Source organism: Wasmannia auropunctata, unplaced genomic scaffold (genome assembly GCF_000956235.1).
Source record: "Wasmannia auropunctata unplaced genomic scaffold, wasmannia.A_1.0 LD336085.1, whole genome shotgun sequence".
Lineage (NCBI taxonomy): Eukaryota > Metazoa > Arthropoda > Insecta > Hymenoptera > Formicidae > Wasmannia > Wasmannia auropunctata.
The window spans coordinates 1,624,565-1,647,894 of record NW_012026805.1 but is presented as its reverse complement, the minus strand read 5'-3'; the positions used below and the strand labels follow the sequence as shown (position 1 = coordinate 1,647,894).

General features: G+C 40.4%; 2 protein-coding genes across 5 annotated transcripts in view; one reads left to right on the top strand and one right to left on the bottom strand.

The window, feature by feature from the left end:
- Positions 1-2,761: 2,761 nt before the first annotated feature.
- The window catches only part of LOC105448469 (E3 ubiquitin-protein ligase CBL-B), a 30,338-nt gene continuing 9,769 nt past the window's right edge, over positions 2,762-23,330 (top strand). For both annotated transcript variants that reach the window (XM_011687035.1, XM_011687034.1), the window contains exon 1: positions 2,762-3,551. In XM_011687035.1, the coding sequence (XP_011685337.1) occupies positions 3,004-3,551 (548 nt within the window). In that variant the 5' untranslated portion in view covers positions 2,762-3,003. The remainder of the gene's footprint in view (positions 3,552-23,330) is intronic.
- The window catches only part of LOC105448468 (probable phospholipid hydroperoxide glutathione peroxidase), a 5,860-nt gene continuing 1,640 nt past the window's right edge, over positions 19,111-23,330 (bottom strand). The window contains exons 2-6 of one of the 3 annotated variants that reach the window (XM_011687032.1): positions 21,619-21,761; positions 20,545-20,644; positions 20,356-20,465; positions 20,172-20,263; positions 19,111-19,951 (exon numbers count right to left, since the gene is read on the bottom strand). In XM_011687032.1, coding sequence (XP_011685334.1) covers positions 19,736-19,951; positions 20,172-20,263; positions 20,356-20,465; positions 20,545-20,644; positions 21,619-21,679 — 579 coding nt within the window. In that variant the 5' untranslated portion in view covers positions 21,680-21,761 and the 3' untranslated portion in view covers positions 19,111-19,735. The remainder of the gene's footprint in view (positions 19,952-20,171; positions 20,264-20,355; positions 20,466-20,544; positions 20,645-21,618; positions 21,762-23,330) is intronic. The other 2 variants (XM_011687031.1, XM_011687033.1) reach the window with 2 other exon arrangements.

Here is a 23,330-nt window from a genome sequence, read left to right as displayed (position 1 = left end):
GGAGTTCGCATTGGCGCCATGTTTTTTGCGTTATATAATTTTTTATTTTAATGTTTCTCATTTTACGTTTTTATTCATTTTTTTAGTTTTATTAGAATATAATAAAAATGTTTATGTCTTCAAGAATATTTTATCATGCTTTGATATTAAAAATATTTTAATATCTTTGACAGTTCGATGTATGTTTGATATTCCGTAATATTAGGCTGACATTAATTATTATTACAGTTTAAATTAAACAGTCATAAATAAACAAAGTTTGAAAGTTCGATTCTCTGTATTATTGTATGCAAAATTATGTCAGTACTTAAAAAGCGAGTCAAATGTACTGCATTTATTACATTCATCTTCAATCTTCATTACTGTGCAGTGTACCATGCCTGAGTGCGCCAATTTTTCGCATATTGGTTAATAAATTTTATACTTCCCATTTAAAAACTATTATTTAATACTATTATATATCCTCGACATTTTCGTATAAAAATTTTCATTTTAAATTGTTTCGTAGAAGGCTTACGGTCCATTTGATGCTACAAATATTTTGAAGCATCCTTCGATTGGTCAATTAATAAAATTTCTTCTGATTAGTTCAGTAATCAAATGCTTCGAAGTATTTATGACATTAAATGGACAACTTAGAATTTGTTGATGAAAGAACGATATACTTTTTCTGGGATACTGTATGTGAATTCTCAAATATTTTACGATTTCTCATTCTATAATTTCCCAAGAGAATTATAACTTATAAAATCTAAATTATATATATTTTTAGAAATTTTTATAAATTTAAAATACAAAATATTCTTAAAAATATTACGAGATATTGTGACAATTTTTTTCATTAAGAAAACATAGAATTTATTAATTGAAATAATGTACATATTATTGTTTCTCTTTGAGATTACAAATTTTATAAACTCTTTTCGCAAACATTTTACGTTTGTATATAAAATAGTCTCACACACGTTCTTTATTCTCATACATGTACGCAGTCTCGTCTTGTCCTTCCTTACAACCTACAAATCTTAAAACCTAATTCTAGTCTTACAATTAAGATCATTCACTCGCTCACCACCCACTCGTCCATTCCGTGTAATTATAACTCGTATCAAAGTCTCTTGCACTGCAATCTGCACTTCAGTATAAAACAGATATAACTTGTAGTTTACAAAATGTCTACAATTGTCATCATCGATCGAATCAATTTGCGTGACTTGACAACAAGAAATATAATTAATTTAAAAATAAAATAAAAGCACTATGGAAGGAAACTTCTTTTAACTCAAAATTTCCTGTTTTAAATATTAATATCTTTTGACTTTCTTCAAATTCAAATTTTAAAATCCTCAAAATTAAAGCTCAATTTATACAATTTAATTAATATTCATGGAACAGAATTTTATTTATAATTCTGTGTGCCTAATGGAAAATATTTGAGCAAAGGATACGCATACATTTAGTACATATAAAAAAACTAAATACTTATATAAGTTATAATACTTATTTCTAATACGCGTGTTTAGTATACATACCCAAGTAACACACGATTATCACGAGAAGATCAAGATGATGTCATCTTGACTAACAATAAGATTTCACGAAATTTTTCGTCAAAATTCAGTCAAGATGACATCTTGACCTTCTCGTGACAATCGTGTGTTACTTGGGTATGTATTTTAATTCCTTAAATATTTGTACTTCGCAAAAAATTATAAATAGAATATCGCGAATGTTGACAATAATGCAACCATATAATGAATACAAAAATTCTTTTTGAGAGCTGAAAATCCAAACAATTACATACTTAATTTTGATTGCAAGAACACTTCTCTAGCGCATGTCGCATTTCAAAGTTATAATATGACAAAATAGGTAAAAATAGCCCATTTTTGCAACTTTACCTGCAAATTTTTCAAAACTGTGACATGACAGAGAAATTCTACCACTGAATTCAGCGCCTAAAAAAAACTACGGAAAATGACTAGTCTTGTTATGATTATCGATGTTTATTTTTTGTTGAACTGTATTAAGCATTGTCTACAATGGGCAATAGCAGTAATGAATGAGTCTGTAACACGTCGGCCGAGTAAGCTGATTTTTCGGTGTAATAAGGGTGTAGAGTAAGTCCGCAAGCGAATTAATAATAAAGGTAATTATAATATTCTACTCTAAATTCTGACGAGAGCTATCAGTCGTCTGAAGCCAGCTCGACATATTTAAAGGAATCCCAAAACGAAAAAAATACGAAACGCGAACAAATTATATATAACGTAACGTACACGTGTTTCCGCGATTTTACAGTGCGCGCCCGCGACGATTCGAATCGCGCGCGAGTAACCGCGCACGCGTCGCGTCCGCGACGCTAGCGTCGCGGTGGCGGATCCGCGAAGTCGGAGATAGCGAGAGAGCAGCCCACGGGCACGGGGCACGCTCGCGCTCGATCCCGCTCCGCGCTCGCACAGTTCGTGTCAGTGTCGTCAGATTCGTTCGCCGTGAGTTGTCCGCGCGGAGCATCCGGCTTGACTGTGCGTCGGCTACAGTTGTCGCAGTGACCGAGAAAGAAAGGAAGAGAAGGATAGAGCAGGGGAGTGAAAGAGAGAGGGTGATAAATAGGATGCGGTATCGCGCGAGATTCCGGCGTTGCATCCCGTGTTCGCGGCTTCGCGAGGATATTGTCGTGGCCGCGGCCGCGTCCCGCTGAGATATGCGCGGTGTGCCGATCTGTGCTCGCTCCGCAGTGTGTGTGTGCGGGTTAACCTTAAGTATAGCGCGAGCGCTCGCCGCCGCCGTCGCCGCCGTGCGCCAGGTACGGTGTGAGGTGCGAATAAAGGGGGAAGGAGAGAACGCGTGTTGTGTGTTCGGTTGAGACCAGAGGTGCAGAGGGGGGGAAAAAAAAAGAAAGAAACGAGGAAGAGATCATACCCTCCCCTCCGCTCCGTGTATTAAAAACGCACGAGCGAGAGCACGCGTTTCACGCACGCACACGGGTGTCCCCCCGTCAAGATGTCGTCGTCCGGACACAGCAGCCGCACTCGCGCCGTCCACATCGGCTCGATCTTCCAGAAGCTGCACGGCCGCTTCGCGGACGCGATGACGCCGCCTAAGCTCTCGACCGACAAGCGTACGCTCGACAAGACCTGGAAGCTCATGGACAAGGTGGTGAAGCTCTGCCAGCATCAGCGTATGAACCTGAAGAACTCGCCGCCGTTCATCCTCGACATCCTACCGGACACGTATCAGCGGCTGCGGCTCATCTACAGCAAGTACGAGGACCGTATGCAGGTGCTGCACAACAACGAGCACTACTGCGTGTTCATCAACAACCTGATGCGTAAGTGCAAGCAGGCGATCAAGCTGTTCAAGGAGGGCAAGGAGAAGATGTTCGACGAGACGTCCCACTACCGTCGTAACCTCACCAAGCTCAGCCTCGTGTTCAGCCACATGCTGTCCGAGCTGAAGGCCATATTCCCCAACGGGGTGTTCGCCGGCGATCAGTTTCGCATCACCAAGGCGGACGCGGCGGAGTTCTGGAAGGAGCGCTTCGGGAACAGGTACACGGTCTTCTCTATCACTTTTCTCTCCTAAAATATCGCACCCGCACGGAAAAAGCGGCGTGATTTCCTCCGTTTTTTCGCGTTTCCAAGTTCTTGAGATCACGGGCATTCACGATGGTTGCTGGATGATTCTCGAGAAACGATCTCGCGGACCTCCGGTCGCGTGACATTATATATGGATGCTGCTTGCGGTTCCTATGCCGCGTTCCGTTTCACGCATGACGCGTATGATGTATCATGGTATATCTTTATTGTTCATCAAATGTTAAACAAAGATAAAAGGATAAATCATGCTCATCATACGTGAAACGGAACGCAGCCCTAGTCTCGCGAAAGATCCGAGATCGCGCCGTACTTTTAGCCAACATTTTGCAGAAATTCATCCCCCGTGATTTTTGTTTTAGAGATTTAAATTATAGAGAAGGGAAACCACTTGGGTTATTGTTATTGCTTTTCCCGAGATGTCCTGAAATCTATATAGAGAAAAGCTTAAAAACAATACCTCTTAATCCCCTGAGCAGTCCTTTGGTAAATAAATTACATAGTCGCCGAACAATTTTCATTCAAGTAATCGCCACTGTCAGGGAAATCTGACACAGCACACTGGAAGAGAATTGTTAGACGCAAAAAATGATATTTCTGGCTTTGACAAACACTGTCAATTTTTCTTTTGTAATCCGGAGGGTCCGGGATCACGTTGCATTTTTAATCAACGTTGAAGAAAAATTTCATCCCTTGCGGACGATTTTGCGATACAGGGTTTAAAAATTCAGGAATTGCTAAACTTGAAGAATGGCACTTCTGTCTTTCGCACATTGTCAATTTTGTTGTAATTTGTTTTTTTTTCTCTCCTAAGATTGAAGGGGATTCGAGATTACGGTACATTTTTTAGTGGCTTGTGAAAAATTCATTTTTTCCGCGACAAGTTGGAGCATAAAATAGGGTAAAAAATTCCAGGTAGCAAGTTGACGTCATTTGACGTCATTTTTTATCAAGATAACGTCTAATGACGACATGTAGCTTGCTACCTGGAATGTGGATCTCGTAATTTGAAGATTATTAAACCTGGAAGATAAATAACTTCTTATCTTAACTTTATAAATATTATTAAAATAACAAATAAAGTCAACTTGATATCTGAGATGGATCTTGATATTTGAAGAGATTATTAAATCTGGAAGATATAAATAACTTTAATCTTGATTTTATAAATATTGTCGTTTCGTAAAAATTTAAAGTTCGAAGAAAATCGATTACCCATAAACTTCGCAATCTCCCACGGAATGATCTTAAAATCGGAAGATTGTCCCGTTTGGGAAGATAATGTTTTTATTATTCGCAAACATTCTTAACTCTCCTGTATCGAGTTTGATCGTGAGGGTCGCGCGACGGATCCAAAGTTTTCCCACTACGTTTATTTATCTGTTGTATTTTTCGTCGAGGTACAAAGGATACCTCCGTCGACTCTCGTCACGAATCCTCCACTGAAAATTTCATTTTCGTTCCGGGCTATAAAAATCCCCGGGATATATTAGAATCCCGAGGAGAGGTAGAAGAGAGGGCAGAACTTCTGTTTCAATATTTTATAAGCGCTGCCAATTCTTGTGCAAGTCTCGGACTCTCCCGGCTGTCCGTGAAACTTTGCTCTTCGCAACTTTGCCTTTCGTCAGAGTTCAAAAAAAGGTTCATCGACTTCGCCCTATAAGAGAGATAAAGAGGATGTGTGTGAGGGGGGGGGGGAGGGAGGAGAAGAGATAACTTCGAAGAGATTTATAAAGCTCTTCCGGAATTAGCACGGCAATGCCTTTGCCTCGAGGCCGATGGTAAACTTCTCCGTAAGCTCTGAAGGATTTAAGGATATAGTTTGGTCGTGTCGTATTATGCGGGCGTCCGGGCTCCCCGATACGCGATACACGTCGCGTATGCTTCATCGTAACGAATTTATCGACTTGACGTAGACGACGACGAAACTTTCCCAGGGGTGGGAACTCGATCGCGGGGGAGACCGACGCGGCGATGTCTCGCGCCAAGTAAACAGATCCTCCGGTGAAATATTATTACGCTCGCTTAGCTCGTGGCCCCTTTCTCCCACCTCCTTCTGTGCCTCGACCTCTCCCTAGTTTCCTCCCATGCTCTCTCTCCCTTCCTCCCCCCTCTCTGACTCTCTCTCTCTCTCTCTCGTCCATTTCCGATCATTTACGATCCGCGAGATGACTGACACCTGTCCGTCCCACGTGTTCGCGAGACCTTCTTCGGACACGAACGTGCGTAAAAACAGAATAATAAAGGGCGCGCAAGCGGAGCTCGCACGTGCGCACACCTAACCTAAAAATCATGCATGTCGCCACGGGACGTGGGGGAGAGGGACGGTGGCCGCGAAGGGGAAACAGGAGAGAGGGTTGGAGGAGGCAGAAGGAGGAACAGGGAGCCCACGGTTGGCGAGCGAGCGAGACGACACCGGACGTCTATCGTTGATATTGACATTATTATCGTGCACCGAAAAGCGGGACATGTGTCGGCTCGTGTGCAACCGTGGGTTCTCTATAGAGAATGCGTTTTATCGACCGGAAGTCGGGCGGCGGGCGCAAGGTGGTGGTGTATCGGGAATTTTTGCGCGCACGGAAGAGAGAGAGAGAGAGAGAGAGAAGCGTATATGTATATATACATATATGTATATATTTAGTCCTGGGGCAAGTCCTCTGGGAATGTAATACGAATGCAATGGTATATTATATTATCGCGCACATTGTAGATGTAGAGCGTAATTGGTACGGTTCTCCTTCAATATGCTTCAGAATTTCCGAAAATGAGAGAGAGAGAGAGAGAGAGAGAGAGAGAATTTCAGAACGAATTCTGGCCTTAAAGTATAAAATTTCCAAAGGATCTTTTCTTGCGTTTTCGCTTTATTAGTATTTGTAACCTTCTTTATTTTTAATCGTCTAATTCTTGAAGAGAGAAGTGGAACGGAAATCAATTTTTATTTTCTCGCAATTTTTTACTATTTTCAATATTACCTACGTTTATAACAGGCGCGACCAGACTTAAGATTCCAGGAAGGGTCCGATTAAAAGTTCAATAACGCTCGTGGCTACTTCCATCGCGGCTCGCGAATTCTTCGTACCTTGATATTTTCGTCAGGAAACGAGAAAAACCTATAAGAACTGTATTATGTAAGAGCACGCCTCCCCCCTCTTCCGCCTCCTACGGTTCCCCCCTCCCTCCCCCCGTTCGAGTATCATCTCGCGAGCGTCGGTGTTACTTTCGTGAAGCCCGGAGGAGCGCGCCGCGCCGCGCGTTCTGACGTCAATCGCGTGTGCTTGACCCGCGACGTCGCGATTTAATGCATTCGGCGGTAATAAACGAAGAATGCTTTATCCGGTTGGCCGGACTCGCATTTACTCGTCGGCGGCGAACTGTCGTCGCGCTGACGCGCGCCCACACACCCGCACACGCACGCAGCTTGCACGCACGTATGTACACGCATACGCGTATATATTTACGTAGGAGGGGAGGGGAGGACAAAGGCAGCCGCCCTCCTGCTCCCACCCCCGCGTGTGTCGTGTCACGTTGAAACGGTAAACGCACTCTCGGCCGCGTGTGTGCGGAGAGCGCGCGGCGGCGCGCGAGCCGGGAAATAGCAGATACCGCTGCATTAGCATAAAACAACTTCCGGTGTGACGATTCCGCCCGGTTCCCGGAGCGACGCGGGAACCGGTGGCGGCGGCGAACTACGACACGTCCGGTCGTGTCCCGTGGCTCGGCGGAGGGTGGGTGGAGGGGTAGGGGGAGGGGGAGGCACCGTTAGGACTGTGACAGCGACTGTCGTCACTGGTCTCCGACATCGTTTATCATCGCTGCAACTGTTTTTGCCCGCGGATATCGGAAAGATGAATGAGGAATGTCTTTTGTATACGAATACTACGAATTCTTCGGCCGATATTCATAGTCCATTATCTTACATCTTTAAGACCGTCCTTATGTCACAGTTAGTTTTAGGTACAATCTTAAGATATTACAAACCAATCGCGGAGCCGTATTTAAGCATTTTAAAGATGACATTACTTAAGATAGAAATAAGAATGGATACGATATATGAGTACCGGCCCTCGTCTCTTCAAAATGAAGCGGAAACTCTAATCAGACCTATGGAATTTTAATGTTGAAGTGCTATCTTTATGAATATTATACGAGACTTTAACGTTTGAATCGCGTGTCTGAACCTTTCCAGATCACGCGGAACCTCGCAACGTGTAACCTGCGTTGTGACTTTTATCCAATTTTTACCGCCATTCTCTCGAGGCTGATCGATTTGATGATTATATCATATCACTCCATTGATAGAAAGGTGACACATCCCTGCAAAATTGGCGACTTCTCAGTAGAGAAGTAATATTTTTAATATTCTGAATTTTTTGTGTGTGGAACAACAATGTTTTAATTAGAATAATGAATATGCATGACTTCATTTTTTTTCCACTGTACTTTAATATAATGTATTCTTTAAGAGTTTATTATAGGTTTTTTTAAATTCGAATATTGCAATCCTAATATCATTTAAAAAGAGTATTATGAAAATAGGAATGTTTTTACACATTTTTAATTTAATTTTTTCATCATTGGCTTACCATTTTACGTAAGCCTGCTATTAAAAGCCATTTTACCCGCATAATGCGAACCCGCATAACATGATAAAATTAACATATCCTTAAAAAAAATTAAATTTCAAAAAATTTTAATTTATTTAATAGTTGGTAATTTTTACAGATAAACAAGACTTTAATAGATCTGAAAAAATAGATCATGATTGTCATTGCAGAAAAAAAATACAACGAAAAATGTAAAATCTTGAGGTCATCTTACTTCCTTTCTCCTATAATGTAAATTTTATTTTTTAGAGTTACATGACACTTTTTCATATGGGAGAGCTACAAAGAAGTCGTTTCCACAGATACATATATTAAACTGCCATGTATACGAAAAAGATGATGTATCAACAGCATTAGCCAACAGCAATATAATTGAAAATATTGTTCATTCAATTACAGTATTAACGAAACAAATAATATTTTATTAAAACAAAAGCATGATGTATTTTGTTTTATTAATAATTTATGAATTTACTGAATTAACAAAATTATTTGCCATTAGATGCTGTTGGATAATGTTGTTATTTTTTCAATTTTATTTTTTTTTATAATTGATTTTTTTATTATCTCAAAAATGCCAATTTTTTACTTGTGTCCCTTTTATATAAATGAAATGATATATTATAATTATAAGTGGAGACTGCGATGCGATGGGTATCGAATTTATAAATAAATGGTTCGCATACGGGGATGAAGAAGTTAGGAGACGCAACGATTCGGTATTGAACTGTGTACTTTTGTATGTCTCATAAAATGATTAAAATAGCATCAGATCTGTTCTCGTTACGACGGCCGAAGGCTAATTCTCTATTCCATAACTTGGCGAGGCACGGAGTGTTTGAGGGTTAACATAATGGAGTATTAATAGAATGTCAGCCACAGGACATGAGAGAAAAAGAAGGAAAGATAATAAAGCCCGCGGAGAATTATTTCTCGAACGTGAATCCTAAAATATTTGCCGGTGTTTATTTTTCGCCTGTCACTTAGTCGACAGCTTTTTCATTTAAGCTCTTATAAACCCCGTGATTTTCCGACGAAATGATTATTCGAACAAAGAAGCGATCGAATTCAAATTCAATTCTCCGCGGTCATTTTAATCACTATATTTTCCGCGTACGCGACTAACGAAATAGAGATTCGCTGTCTGATATTCCTGGTGTTAAACGTACGCGCGTTGCCGTTCGAAAGGGAAAGAGAAGAGGCCCTGATATTTCCGAATCGCGAGCGGCCAATTCTTGCGGCTCTCCGGTTTCTCTCGGAGCACGTCTTCCCCTTCGATTGCGATTCGCGTTATAGCTACATGCACACTTCTCGCACGCGGATCAGCCGGCGATCGCCGGCGAGGCAAGGGGAAGAGGAGGATCACACCTTGCGCGTGAGGCCGTTTCCGGTGTACGTGCGCGCGCTACATCCGGCGACCTTGCGGCTGCCCGCCCGCGCGATCGTCCCCGATACGGTATCGACCGTTATCGTCACCCGCGGACGCGCTCTTACGGAATTAATGGGAAAATGTCGCGCGACGCGCGCGGACCTCGCCCTCGCCTCGCCTCGCCTCGTCTCGCGTCGTCCTCGCGTTGCCTCGCGGCCGCGTGGCATGACGACGACGACGACGGCGGCGGCGGCGACTTATGTGTCGGCCGGTATATAAATAAAACGGCGAGCGGGAGAGACGAGTCAATTCATGAATGACCGCTTGCCCGACGCGGCGGTGGCGGTGGCGGTGGCGGCGGCAACGTATTTCGTTGCACACGCGCTCGTTCATCGGAACGTCGAACTTTGAACATTGCACGTCGATATCGGGACCCCTCGTTCGTCAACCCGCGTAAACCGCCGTAAATCGCGATCTGATTCCTCCCAAGGACGTCGATTCTTCTTTACCATTCCGTAACCCGCGGCGATAAATCTTAAACACTGGAATCATCTCTCGTATGATTTTTTTTCTCGAACTCGCATATCTCACTTCATATATCTCCCGATGTAGGTTCATTGAATCTCTGACTGATTAAAAGTTAGGCAATAGGGGCCTGTTCTGAACTGAACTTCTTGCACGGTTCATCTTCTCTCTTATTCTCTCCACGTTGGAGGAAAAAAAAGAGAGAAAAGATAAACGGTGCAAAAAATTCAGCTAAAAAGAACAGGCCTCTATTGTCGCATTTTTTATAATCGTGCTTGATCGCAGTAATGTTACGCGCGCACATTGTATATTTCTTCATTTATAAAGGGATATTGATGTCCCTACAATATTATTTTTATTAACAGAAGAGCATGCTGCGTGTATCTTTTTTATCTTTATTTCTCTCTACAATTTTAATGAGGTATAGCATATAAATTGCACATAATGTTGCGATTTATTAGTATTTAGGGAAAATGGAAAAAAATAAATTATAATTTATAGCTTTAATATGTATGAAGCACTGATTCATTGTTTCTTGTATCTCTGATTAAATGGTCTTACTGTCTTTTTTTTATCATCCTTGAATCTTGCAGTAATTTTATACACATTGTTAGATTTTTTCATTCATAAAGAGATGATGTCAGTATTACTACAGTATTTTATTATATAATAGAATGACAGTACTGCGCGTTATAATTTGTAAAGTAATATCTCTTTTACTCCTTTCAACAATTTTAATGAAGTATAGCATATAATGTTGCTATTTATCAGTGTTTACAGAAAACAGAGAAGAAAAAGAAATCATAATTTATAGCTTTAGTGTGTATGAAACATTGATTCATTATTTCTTGAATCTCTGACTGATTAAAAATTGTCGCTTTTTTATATAATCATTCTTGAACGCAGTAAGTTTACGTGCGCAACATCGTTATGTATCTTTTATTCATAAAGATACGTGAGTGTTTCTGAAAATATTACTTTCTATTAATAAAATAACGGTTCTGCGCCTCGTAATTTGTAAAGTAATATCTTTTTTACCTTTATTCCTTTCAATAATTTCAATAAAGTATGGTACATGTTGTATAATTTATTAGTGCTTAGGGAAAAGAGAGAACAAAACATTATTATTTATAGCTTTAGTATGCATAAAACACTGGTTCGTTATTTCTCCCTAGGCATTAATTAAGCGCAGTAAATAATTGTAAGAATCCATACTACAGTATACCATTGTAAATATACTGCTCCCTGGTAATACTCAAAGAGAAACAAAGACTCATTGTTTTATTATTTTTATTTATAAGATATAAATAATTCTTTAGAATTTATAATGGCGTGTATGAGAAAAATCGCTATTTAAACACATTTACATGAAAACCGAGATAACGACAATCTTTTTGCGGTATAAATTCTGTTTCTATTGCCCCGAAAATGCGTAAAACGAGTTAAACAAATGAAAAAGAATGAATTCTTATTTTATATTATATATTTTGAGAAAATAATATATATTTTTTTAATTTTAATTTGATTTTTATTATATTATCAAAATATCCCGCAAAAGATGTCGATAAAAAAAATGTAGAAACATTACAAATGTTACTAGCATATAAAATATAAAAAAATTAACACATTTTAATCGTATTTACATGAATGTATATAATTTTATTTAGTTTGTTTATCCTAGAATTACGAAGAAAAATAGCATCAATCGTGCGAAGCACGTTCAATGTTATCAGAAACACCCGTTTTTTTCTTTTTCCTTCTAGAAATGTGCTCATTTATTCAATGTCTAGTGGATAAATTCTGTTTCTTTTACCCCGAAAATGCATAAAACGAGTTAAACAAATTAGAAAAAAAGGATTCTTATCTTATATTGTATATTTTGAGAAACTAATATATTTTTTAATCCTTTCGATTTTTATTACCTATTATCAAAATATCGCGCAAAAGATCGTCGATAAAAAGACGTAAAAACATTTCAAATGTTACTAGCGTACAAAATATTAAAAAATTAATATATTTTAATCGTATGTATAGATCGGTTGCGACACTTTTTTGTAGGTTTCTAATATATATTTAATATACATAATATAGGGTATACAGCGGGGTAATTTGAATAGTGGAGTAATTTGGATAACAGTAAGCATTTGCAAGAATTTCAGAAAAATAAGAGATTTTGAGATACATTTCATTAGATCAATGTCTGATCTAATAAGATGTATCTTAAAATCTCTTATTTTTCTGAAATTATTGCAATGCGCACTGTTATCCAAATTATCCCACTATTCAAATTACCCGGCCGTTGTACCCTATATTTTATAGGTAAGTGATATTTTGCAAATGCGAACCACGATGTTACTATCTTTAGTCTAGAGACAGTATAACACCAATCGTGATTCGCATTTGCAAAATATTAATGCGTTTTGAAACCTATAAAAAAAAGTGTCGCAACCGATCTGTTCACGACTGTACATGAATGTGTATAATTTTATTTAGTTTGTTTACCATAGAATTACGAAGAAAAATAGCATCAATCGTACGAAGCACATTCAGTGTTATCAGAAGCACTCGTTTTTTTCTTTTTTTTTCTAGAAATGTGCTCGTTTATTCAATGTCTGATGTAGCGTGTACATGATGTTTCTCTAGCGAGGAGAACAGTCTGGCATTTCGCAACATATAGGATGCGGACGATTGCAGGGCGATTAGCATGCGGCGAGCCGCCTCGATTACGCCGATGCGCGAACCTTCAGTTTCCGGTCAAATGATCCGCGAACATCCGGTCCCCGGCGTGTGCGTACACAATGCCGGCTCTTTTAAGCCGTGAGCAACACGCAGCGCTCAGTGACAGTGTCGTAACTAACCGGGCACGTCCCCCGGGATCGCGCCAAGTTTAATCTTCCGGCCCGGCTAAATGGGAGGTTCCGACAAGAGAAGTGTCACTCGCAATTAAACGCGGTAACGCGAGTCATCTTTCACGAAAGAGTCCGGCGGCTCAGCCTATTTACAGTACAATATTACAGATAATACGTAAAAATTACCCTTCAGTATAGACCAATATATGTATATGTATATATATTCGGCTCTTTCCCTCATTATTTGTTGTGTTTTCTATTTAAAATATTAATTCTCCGAAGAAGAATAGACGTTTAGCCTGTAAATGGCTTTTTTTATTTTCAGATATAGGGGGATTAATTAAAAAGGACGCGCGCGTGATTTTTTCTAATAAAAACCTTCCTCTCCATAAATTCCTTCCTCTTATGCCTTCTTTCTCCTCGTCTCTCCCTCTTGTTGCGTTTAACATATATCACTCACACACGCACATACATACCATATACGTTTGCAATGAAAGATTCAAATTTCTATTTCTCTTTCATATTTTCTGCAAAAAGTAATAAAAGATCTAAAAATTTTACTGGTGTAAAGAAAATTATGTCGAGTACGTAGCAGCAAAAATTTTAATGTGCACACGTATGCGCGCGCGTGAACGTGCGTGTGTGATAAAAGTTTTTAAAAAATGTTTAAACAATGTTAAAACAATGTTAATGTTGCTGAACTATCTCTCTCTCTCTCTCTCTCTCTCTGTCTCTGTGTTTATTTCCTTTTTCCTCCGAGTTTTTATTAAACTGTTCTTGATTAGAATACTTTTTAATCTGACAGATTACATTGCGCAATAAAATCCAAACTTCATTTAGCATTTAAGAACTCGCAGCTCTAAATACGTTACATCTAATATTTAATTTAGACTTGTAAAATCTACGGTTTTCATAAGCTTCGTATTTTCGTTTACTATTTTCTCCTCGAAGCTCCATTTTTACGCATATGTACGAGATGCATGCTTGACATTTCTCAAATCCTTGCTGTACGATGGTGGTTACAACGGTGTCATTTTGTGCGCGACTGCAAATCCAAATGCACGAAATGTAGAATTTCTGAATGTAGAGAAATGTGAAATTTAGTTTTCCACGTTATTTGAACATGTATAAGAGCACGGAGAACTGTACATCCCACACTGGATTTGGATCGGCAATAAATCGGGATAAATTCGACCAGTCTGTGGTCGATGTTAAAATTCGAGCTCACCGATATCTCTTATCGGGGAAGAGAAGGGGGGGGGTGGAGGTTTTCTTGTCTCTCGAAATTTTTTTCAGTCTCGAGAAGAGACGCGCGCGGGTGAGCTCGATCCCGCGAGACGAGAAACGGCACGCTTTATCGGAGAACCTCCGTCATCGCCGCGCCGTCGGTCACGCGGTCGCGTATACATTACGCGCACGTATGTGTCGCCTGTGCCGACGTTGAAAGGCGGTCGTCCTGTGTGGTGCTCGGTCCCTCCCTTCCTCCTCCTCGCCCTTGCCCTACCCTACCCCCGGTTCGGTGAGTTAAGCTCACATCCGCACGTGAGTCGAAGCGGAAGGAAGGGGACGTGACGTCGCGATTAAGGCGAATTAAAACGAGCGAGTCGCATGAATCGGCGCTCTCTCGGAATACGGAGCGGGGGGCGGAGGAAGGAGAGGGGGAGGGAGGGAGAGTCACTCGCCGGCCCACGTTTATCGGCGGGAGGTTAGGTTAGGCTGCTCGCGAGAGATCGAGCCGGTTGGGCGTCATCGTGTGCGCGTGACGGAAATTGCGTTGACTTGCGCTCCTCTTCCTAATTTTTTTCAGTATTTTTCTCAATTTTTTTTTTTTTTTAATAGAAAAAGAAGTTACGTTCGCGGCAACCAACGTTTCGGAGATTTATGATAAAAAGTCCCGATGAACAACGGGTTTCTAAACCTGTTGATAACTAGGTCGTGGAACTCATTGTACTATTGTGCCAGAAAAAGAGCGAGCGAGCGCAGCGTTTGACCCGGCGGGAGGTAGCCTAAAAGCCTATATAATATACTAGTGAGTGGAATGAAGAGGCCGATAGTTTCGAGAAATCGGCGGAGCCTCGCGTTTCCATTACGGCCGCGATTGATTTATTGTAAAGTAATTAAACGATTGGAGCGGATCTCTATTCGAGCATCCATTTCAAACTCGTACAAAACCGATTCGGCTTAACTTTTCACGAGATATCTCGTTAAAAATCTGACTTGAAGTCAAGCATTCGCGTGTAGATTCTTGGATTCTTCCCTCCTCCCCTTCTCACCGCAAGTACCTGGATCGTCCCGAGACGTTTGTTTATCGTTTCTCGCGTATAAGAAGAAGACATACGACGTTGGAAACGACATTTATTTACGACGATCGGAAAAATGTCAGACCGGAAATATCCTGAGTAAAACGCGTTCGATCGGATACGCCGATAACGCAGTCCCCAACGGGGACACCGCCGTCCGTCGTCGTCGTCGTCGCCGTCGAAAGATACGACGGAAGAGGGGAAGGGGCAGGAGGGGTGCTCGTGTTAGAGGTTCACGCGAGCATGCAGAGAACCTTTTGAACGGACGCAGCATCCTTGAAACGTAATTCCAGCCGTTCCACTGACATTTTCCGCGGATGTATTTTTACTGCGCATTGCGTAATTGCATCTGGATCTTACGGCGGTGGAGAAGGCTGCAGCCACCGCCGCCGCCGCCGCCGCCGCCGCCGCCACTGCCGCGGAAGGGGCAGGAGGGCGAGGGGACGACTCGTACACACCGGCGTGGGCGGAAAAGGGTTAAAGTTGAAATTAGACGCCTTTGACGGCTGAACTTTGCTGATAACCGTTCCGTGTCGATACGGAACGAGTGCAGATATAGAACGGCATACGTTCATGGAACCTGGTGACACCTCCACATAATGCTCCGTTGACAACGTCAACATTAGCCCCTCAGGGGCCGCCGGCGGTAAATGACAATTCAGGGGCTCCTTTACGTCACCGCTATCGATCAATTCCTCACGTCCTTCGCGCGCGGCGCGCAGCTGCCTCGGAGGCCTCGAAAGGCGAGTGAATTAAACGGGAGTTAATATGATGGGAATCCGTTTCCGCGCGCGAAGACGGCGCGAGCTACTACGCGTGCTCTTCGCTTCCTCTTAGCAATCTTCTCTGTTCTGTCTTATCCCGACTTTCAGAGTCAAGCCCTGCCTTTCGGCAATCACGACAGAATAAACTGAAAAAGTTGAATAAACCGACGTCGTTTTCTCGACGTCGCTTTTCAATTAATTTTGTCACGATTGCCGAAAGCAGGGCTTGACGCTTTATGTAAAAGCTTTACAGGAAACTTCCATTACTTCATTTTTGAACGACGGTTGAGAGTTAGAATAGTTTCTTAGCACTATACGAATACGGAATGTGTACTTTTGTTTTCCATTTGTATCTATTCAACATTTAATTGCATTGACAGAGCAGCTAAGGATCGAGAGAGAGAAAGAGAGGGGGGGGGGAGGATGGAGGGTAATTCAGTAACTTTTTATTCATCGCGGTCGGCGAAAAAACGCTTGTCATTGACAGTCCGGGGAAATGACGTAAGCTCTTCATGGCGTCATTTATTTATATAAAACTGGCGCGGCCGCTATAAATGTTTCTCTTGGTACCCTATAACTTTTACTTAAACCGTCCTTTTTAAAAAAAAAATCGATACACACTTCGAGAGAGAGAGAGAGAGAGAGAGAGAGAGAGAGAGAGAGGGAGAGAGAGAGAGATTAATTTGTCTCGCATGCGTGGGTTCGGTCGCTTGGGTCTTGGCTATAGTTTCTCAACCTTCAAAGGTCTCCCCCCGGTGGCATATTGAGTCTACCTGGATTCCCCATAAATGCTCGGAACCTTTCCCTATCTACGGTTATATCATCTCGTTTATATGTGACCTCGTAAAAACCGTGATAACCAGGATACGGTGTCATGAGAACAAGGCGGAAGATTGTTTGCGTTCACGCGGATGCGAAAATTCGAGACTTATAAATCTCTAAACCTAAATCTCCCGAAAATGGAAAACTTCTCCAAAACGGAGCTATCGATCGGTTGTGTAAAGAATCCTGGAGTTGTCGGGCGAATAACTTCGAACCCGGGGCCACTTTCGAACAGCGAAATTTATACACGCATGACGTATTCCAATCGAGGAAAAAGTAAATCCCGTTATATTATTTCAGTAAACGTGAATATCTCTTCTGCCTATAAAAATTTTACTTATTTCCAGTAGAATTTTTGCTCCAGCTAGGAATGTGTGATAGCGACCAGCGGATCCCGAGAGAGATTGACCTATGAGCGAATTGATTTCATTTTCAATGGAGAGAACGGAAAACGATAAATTTTCTTTTTTTTTTTTTTCTTTATTCGCGAGCTGCAGAGGAGAGGCTATTTTAACTGACGTTAAACAATCGAGACGTAGCGCGGTTTTTTTTCTTTTTCGATATCCCCAGTCGCCCGGCGCGAGGGCGGAATTTCGATCCGCGCACAGGCTGAATGAGACGTCACACGTTTGGAAACGACGACGACGACGACGTCGACGTCGTGGGGAAAGCGGCGGTTCTATGAATGGAGGCGAAGCCTCGGGGATCAGTCGGCAGGCAAGGACGACTAATTATAGCGTTAGTATCTCTCAACTTCGTTTTGTACATTAACCATGCGCGCCACCGTCACGCACACGTGCGCGTGTATACGCGCGAGCGTATTACGCCGCGCGAGCGAGCGAGCGAGCGCTTGTGATATACGCGCCCGAGATTACGATCCGACACGATGGAGGACACGATCCATTTTGATCATCGTCGTCGTCGTCGTCGTCGACGCAGGGATGCGAATTCAGGACGGCGAACGTGCGTCACGATTACCCTTGTCCTGCTGTCGTACACCTGTGTGCGCGCGCGTGTATGTGGCATCTCACACAGCATCCACTGACAAATTGCCGCGAGAGGAACACTTGCGCGCGATCCCTTGAGCTCGATACTCGACAGATAAATCGGACACGGGCGTGATGTACGCGCGAGAGTCCCTCCCTCCTCCGATTCTCATTTTAACGACTTTTCGATAAATATCTCGACGGCTGTGAAACTAATGCTTTCGAAGGTTTCGAATTATCCGACGCTATACTCGGATTACGGAAGGTAGATTGGATTTGGCCGTTTGACCAAGAAGTCTCTCCTAATGGAAAGCCTTTTCAGTGGGGAAACTATTACTGCTGTTTACGGCGTTTCTCCGACGAGACAAGAGATAAGGCGGGAGAATCTCACAAAATTGGTTCGAAAAATCTCTCAGTTAAACGTGGTTCCGCGATACACGGCGACGCCGAATTGTATCTCTCTCTCTCGCGCGCGCGCGCGCGCGCGCTCGTCGAGAGAAGGGAACCGACGAAATTGTGTAGTCGCACCGAAATTGGGACACGGGCTAGAATGAAGATTCAAGAGAGAAACGTGGCGTGTGTATCTTCCGGAGTAATCTAAATGAATAAATTGTCCCGCGCTCTCCGCACGACCGCTGTGCGCGTCACGCGGGAATGCTTAAAAAGGCGCAATTAGGCTAAAAAAGTATAGCGTTGCCAGTGACACCGTAAACAGGCAAGGTCACGCCGCCGCGTGAACGAGCGTGAACGCCGGCCGCGCGAAAGTGATCTGCCGTCGCTAATTATCGCGGCGAAAGATGAGTGGGCGTGTGTAATGTACGGTGCGCGCGGAGTGAAATTACATTCATTCACGTCGGCGTTCGCTATTGTTGGCGGTCGGGCGAGTAGTGGCATACGGCTAAACGTAATACCGTCCCACGGGACGCGCCAGTTCGAAGTTGCCAAATTAATTAATAGCAATCCCGCGTTTCTCAAGTGTGTGCAGCAGCGCTTCAGCCGAGTCGGAATGAAGCATCGATTTTCGACCCTTTGACGCACAACACGCAATATCCGCGTTATACGAGATCGGCAGAGTCGAAAGTAAATGAGCGTGTGTGTGTATGTGAGCCGGCGATTGTTCCGTGCCAACAAAGCGCGGTGTATATCGAAAGCTTTGCTTTACGATATGTTTGCTTCCTAGATCGCAAACATATTGTAACTTGGATACCTTGTACATCTGCAATTACACTTCTCGAAGTATCGCCTGTAATTCGCAGAAGATCGCGCGCTCGGGAATCTCAAGAATAAGCATCGTGATCGTTAAACATGTTTTTATTTATTTCTTACACCATATCGCAAAGTAGTCTTATGTTACAACAAGATATTTCTGGTTTAAGCGTAATTGTATATCTTAGTGCCTTCGTACGTCGTATAATGTCAAATATGACATATACATGTCGAATTGGTAATTTTGCCGATACGAATTAGATTAGTTATTGATTAATAACTAATTATTATAGAATGTAAAACAAAGACAAAATTCATATTATATTCACAATTTAAATGATGTATGTAGAAGCAAAGCTTTAGTATCTTCAAGGATTTTTTAAATAGAACTTATGTGGATATATAAAAGTAAGGAATGTGTAAATACGTAATATTGATTTCCAGTTACTTATAAACAATTCATAATTACATCACGCCATCTTATGAAATATTAAATATATGCGTACCTGTGTCGGAAGAGAATTCAAAAATAGTTCATTGCAACATAATATATACGAAGGGAAAAAATAAGTTTTTTATATATTGAATATTGTATGTGTGCGATGAGATATCACAAAATCTACAAAAATTTTTTTTCAACTATGCATAAATTTTTAAATCGCACGAACTACAGGGAATATTCACCTTTACCAAAATCATATGAATAGAATCGATCTAAAAATATTTTTCAAGAGAGCCCTTCAGCTTGTGCGGATCCACATTAGGACCGTGTCGCTCGACAACCTTGCCCTCCTTATCCACAATGAACTTGGTGAAGTTCCATTTTATGAAGTTACCCAGCAGGCCGCCTTGTTCCTTCTTCAAATATGCCCAAAGGGGATGCGTGTTATCTCCGTTCACGTCGATTTTCTCGAACAAGTCGAATTTTACCTGCGAAAAGTACCGGATACATAAATGCGGGCTTATTCATCGAGGAAAACGGGCGATTGTTATCTGAGTTTACAATACGACCTCTATTGTCGTTGCTCGTGACAGATTACATTATATCGTAATATTATAAAGTTCCTTTTGTAGAATAAGGTAGAATAAAGCACAGTAAGATATTTTTGAGTAAGATATTTTCGCAAGAGATGGTGAGGAAAAAAATTACTTTTTGGCGTTCGGCAAAACTGCAAATCTCCTCGCTGTTTCCCGGCTCTTGCCCATTGAATTGGTTACAGGGGAACGCTAGAATTCGTAATCCTGCCGAATAACGAAAAGAATATTTGAATACTGTCGTTTCGTATCGTATAAATGAATGGCTTTCTATTTCCTCCCACATTACGAGAATTTACCTTTAGATTCGGCATACTCGTCGTACAGATCATTCAGCTCTTTGTAATTCGTCGCGGTGAGGCCGCATTTCGAGGCAACGTTTACGATCAAGCACACGTGGTCTTTGTATCTGAATCAACAAGAGATGATATTACATCTTTTCCATAACGTGACGTTACCGCGACGCCAGTCGCGGAGTTTATGCTTACTTGGACAAAGGGACTTCCTCTCCTTTGATAGAGTTCGCCGTGAAGTCATAAATCGACGTGGCCGATTTGTAATCCTTGTTTCCGCTCATCGCTGCTGCAACTGCAAACGCGAATGTTGAGAGTTTTTAAAGTGGCAGATAGATATATCAGCGTTGCGCGCCTCGCAATTGATAGGTCATCATTCATTTTTGAAGATGTTAATTCGATTATCATATTTTTTAATGTTCTCACAATTTGCTAAATTGATTTTCTAAATCCACGTTAGTCGTAAATCGCATTCATTAAAATAAGGATAATAATGCTTCATATCTTAATTTTTCTTCGTGTAAATTAATTTGTGTAATTACATTGAAACATAATTTTTGCAGAAGGAATTGCAGAAGCAATTTTTTTATGAAAATTAAAATTTGATTTGTAAACCTGTTAGTGAATTAAAAAATAACGCTAAAACAATAATAATCATGCTTTTCGGCGTGCAACATTCTGCTGTCTAACTTGCTTTCGATATTACAATTATTTTCACGTTAAAGCATCACGAAGGCATAAATAATAAGCACAACGATATCTGATAAAATAAAATTTTTAATGTTCTTAATTGCACGATTAATCGGGACGAAATAATACAATACCAAGAGCGCACTTCAAGCCATTATCACCATTTAATTAGTATTATGAATGGCAATCGAATTGAATGAAGTATCCGAAAAATTTTGCGATTTTCCATCTCTCTGAAGTTCATAAAGCCCGTGTCTACTACGCATTGGAAATCGAAGATTGCGAATTAAAGATTAAAATTTGACTATCAGATAATTTTAATTTTAATCCGTTTCGTTTTGACTAGTTGCGAATTCTAATCTCTCTCTCTCTCTTTCTCTCTCTCTCTCTCTCTCTCTCTAATTCGCAATTCTTAATCCCCAATGCGTAGTGTGACATGAGCTTAATAATTTTTAACAGATCGTTTCGAGTACAGTAATTATTTAAAATCGTCAGATTAATATTTGTCGTTAGCTGAAGGGGAAATAACACGACGATGAGAGGGGAGAAAGAGGGAAGAGCAATTATCAAATTACGTGCCTGCGAAATTTCGGGCTAAGTACACGAATCCGGTGGGTAGAATGAATTTTATAATGCGCATTTCCGGTGTGCCGGGACCCTGCTCCTGAAACTGCCGATATAGGAAAGGGAAGGAGGAGGGATATTTAGCGAGTTCAATCCCCCTTTAACAAAAAGAATTCGGGTGTCACTTTATGTCGCAACTTGATCATAATTTTCTCACGATTGTTCTGTTCCCCATTAGGGACCACGTAGGAAAAGATTATATAATTGATAGCATTTACACGAATTAGTGTTTAATTGTTGAATGGTATACACATATATGAATATATATATATATATATATACATATATTCATATATTTTAAAAATACAAAGGCAGTGAAATTCACACAAAAATACGTTGACATTACACAAATGTTTTTTATTATTAAATTATATTTTTTACGTTAAAAAATTAAAATATAAAAATTGCAAAATTCACAAATAAAAAATAAATGATAAAAATTCGAGCTTTAATTCATATTCAGCGTGAGTAAACTTCATACGAAATGGAGAACGGTAGTTATTTAAAATACGTTAATATATGCAAAGATATTTAAATTACACGAGCTATGAGATTTTTTAAAATTAATTATAAATGTAATTGCAAAGATAAATAAAATGGACAATGCGTATCTAGATGGATACATTATAATAAATTGTATGTAATTATAACAAAAGTATTTGATTCTGTTAATGATGTTGTCAGACAATTGGGCCAAATAATTCGTATAACATAATGACCCGGCTTGGAAATTGCGTAAAACCATCGTAGTATATAAGCAAATTATAAAACGATTACGTCTGGACGGACGTACGAGTTGCCATTGAAACAAGATGACTGTGCAATTTTGCCATGTACAATAAGACAATAAGGATAAATCGACGACAAAATATCGAACATTGGGCATTTGTCATTCATTGAATTTACAATGAAGATTTCTACACAAGTTGGAAAAAATTTGTGTAGAAATTTAACACATCTCACATGTCCCAAACAGTCCACTCAAAGATTTTTAAACATAAAACAATTATAACACTTTGATACAATTTAGAGGCAAATTATGGAAACGTTCTTCAGTAAAATTAATACTTTGTAATATTAAATTAACACGTGCATGTATCTTTTATTCATTTATCTTGGAATTTACGTTTTAAAAGTACATAATTTTTATGTAATTTATTGACTTACTGATAAATTGTGTTATTTTAACATTAAGAAATTAATTAAATTTAACATTAAGATTAAATATCAATTTAGCACAAAATATTTAACATTAATATTCAAATTAACATAACTACATTATGTTAAATTAACACTCGGATTGAAATCTCAATTAATATTTCAGTATAAAAATTTAACAAATATTTGAGTGGACCGTTTTTATCATTAGTGCAAAATATTCTCCACAGTGTACGGACTACGTATTTCATTCTGATTCAGCTGCGTGAAGTTGGCACCCCTAAATGCGAATTTTGACAAAATCTATATGGCATTAGATTGTCCACAATATGTCCATATTTGTCCAAGAATAATAATCTTTTGTCCACTCTTGGAAAAAATTAAAAAAAAAAATTTTTTTTACGTCAGCACCCCTAAGTGCGTTTTTTTTCAAATTACATACGGGATTTGATTGTCCACAATTAATCAGTATTTGTCCAATAATAATAATTTTTTGTCCACTCTTGAAA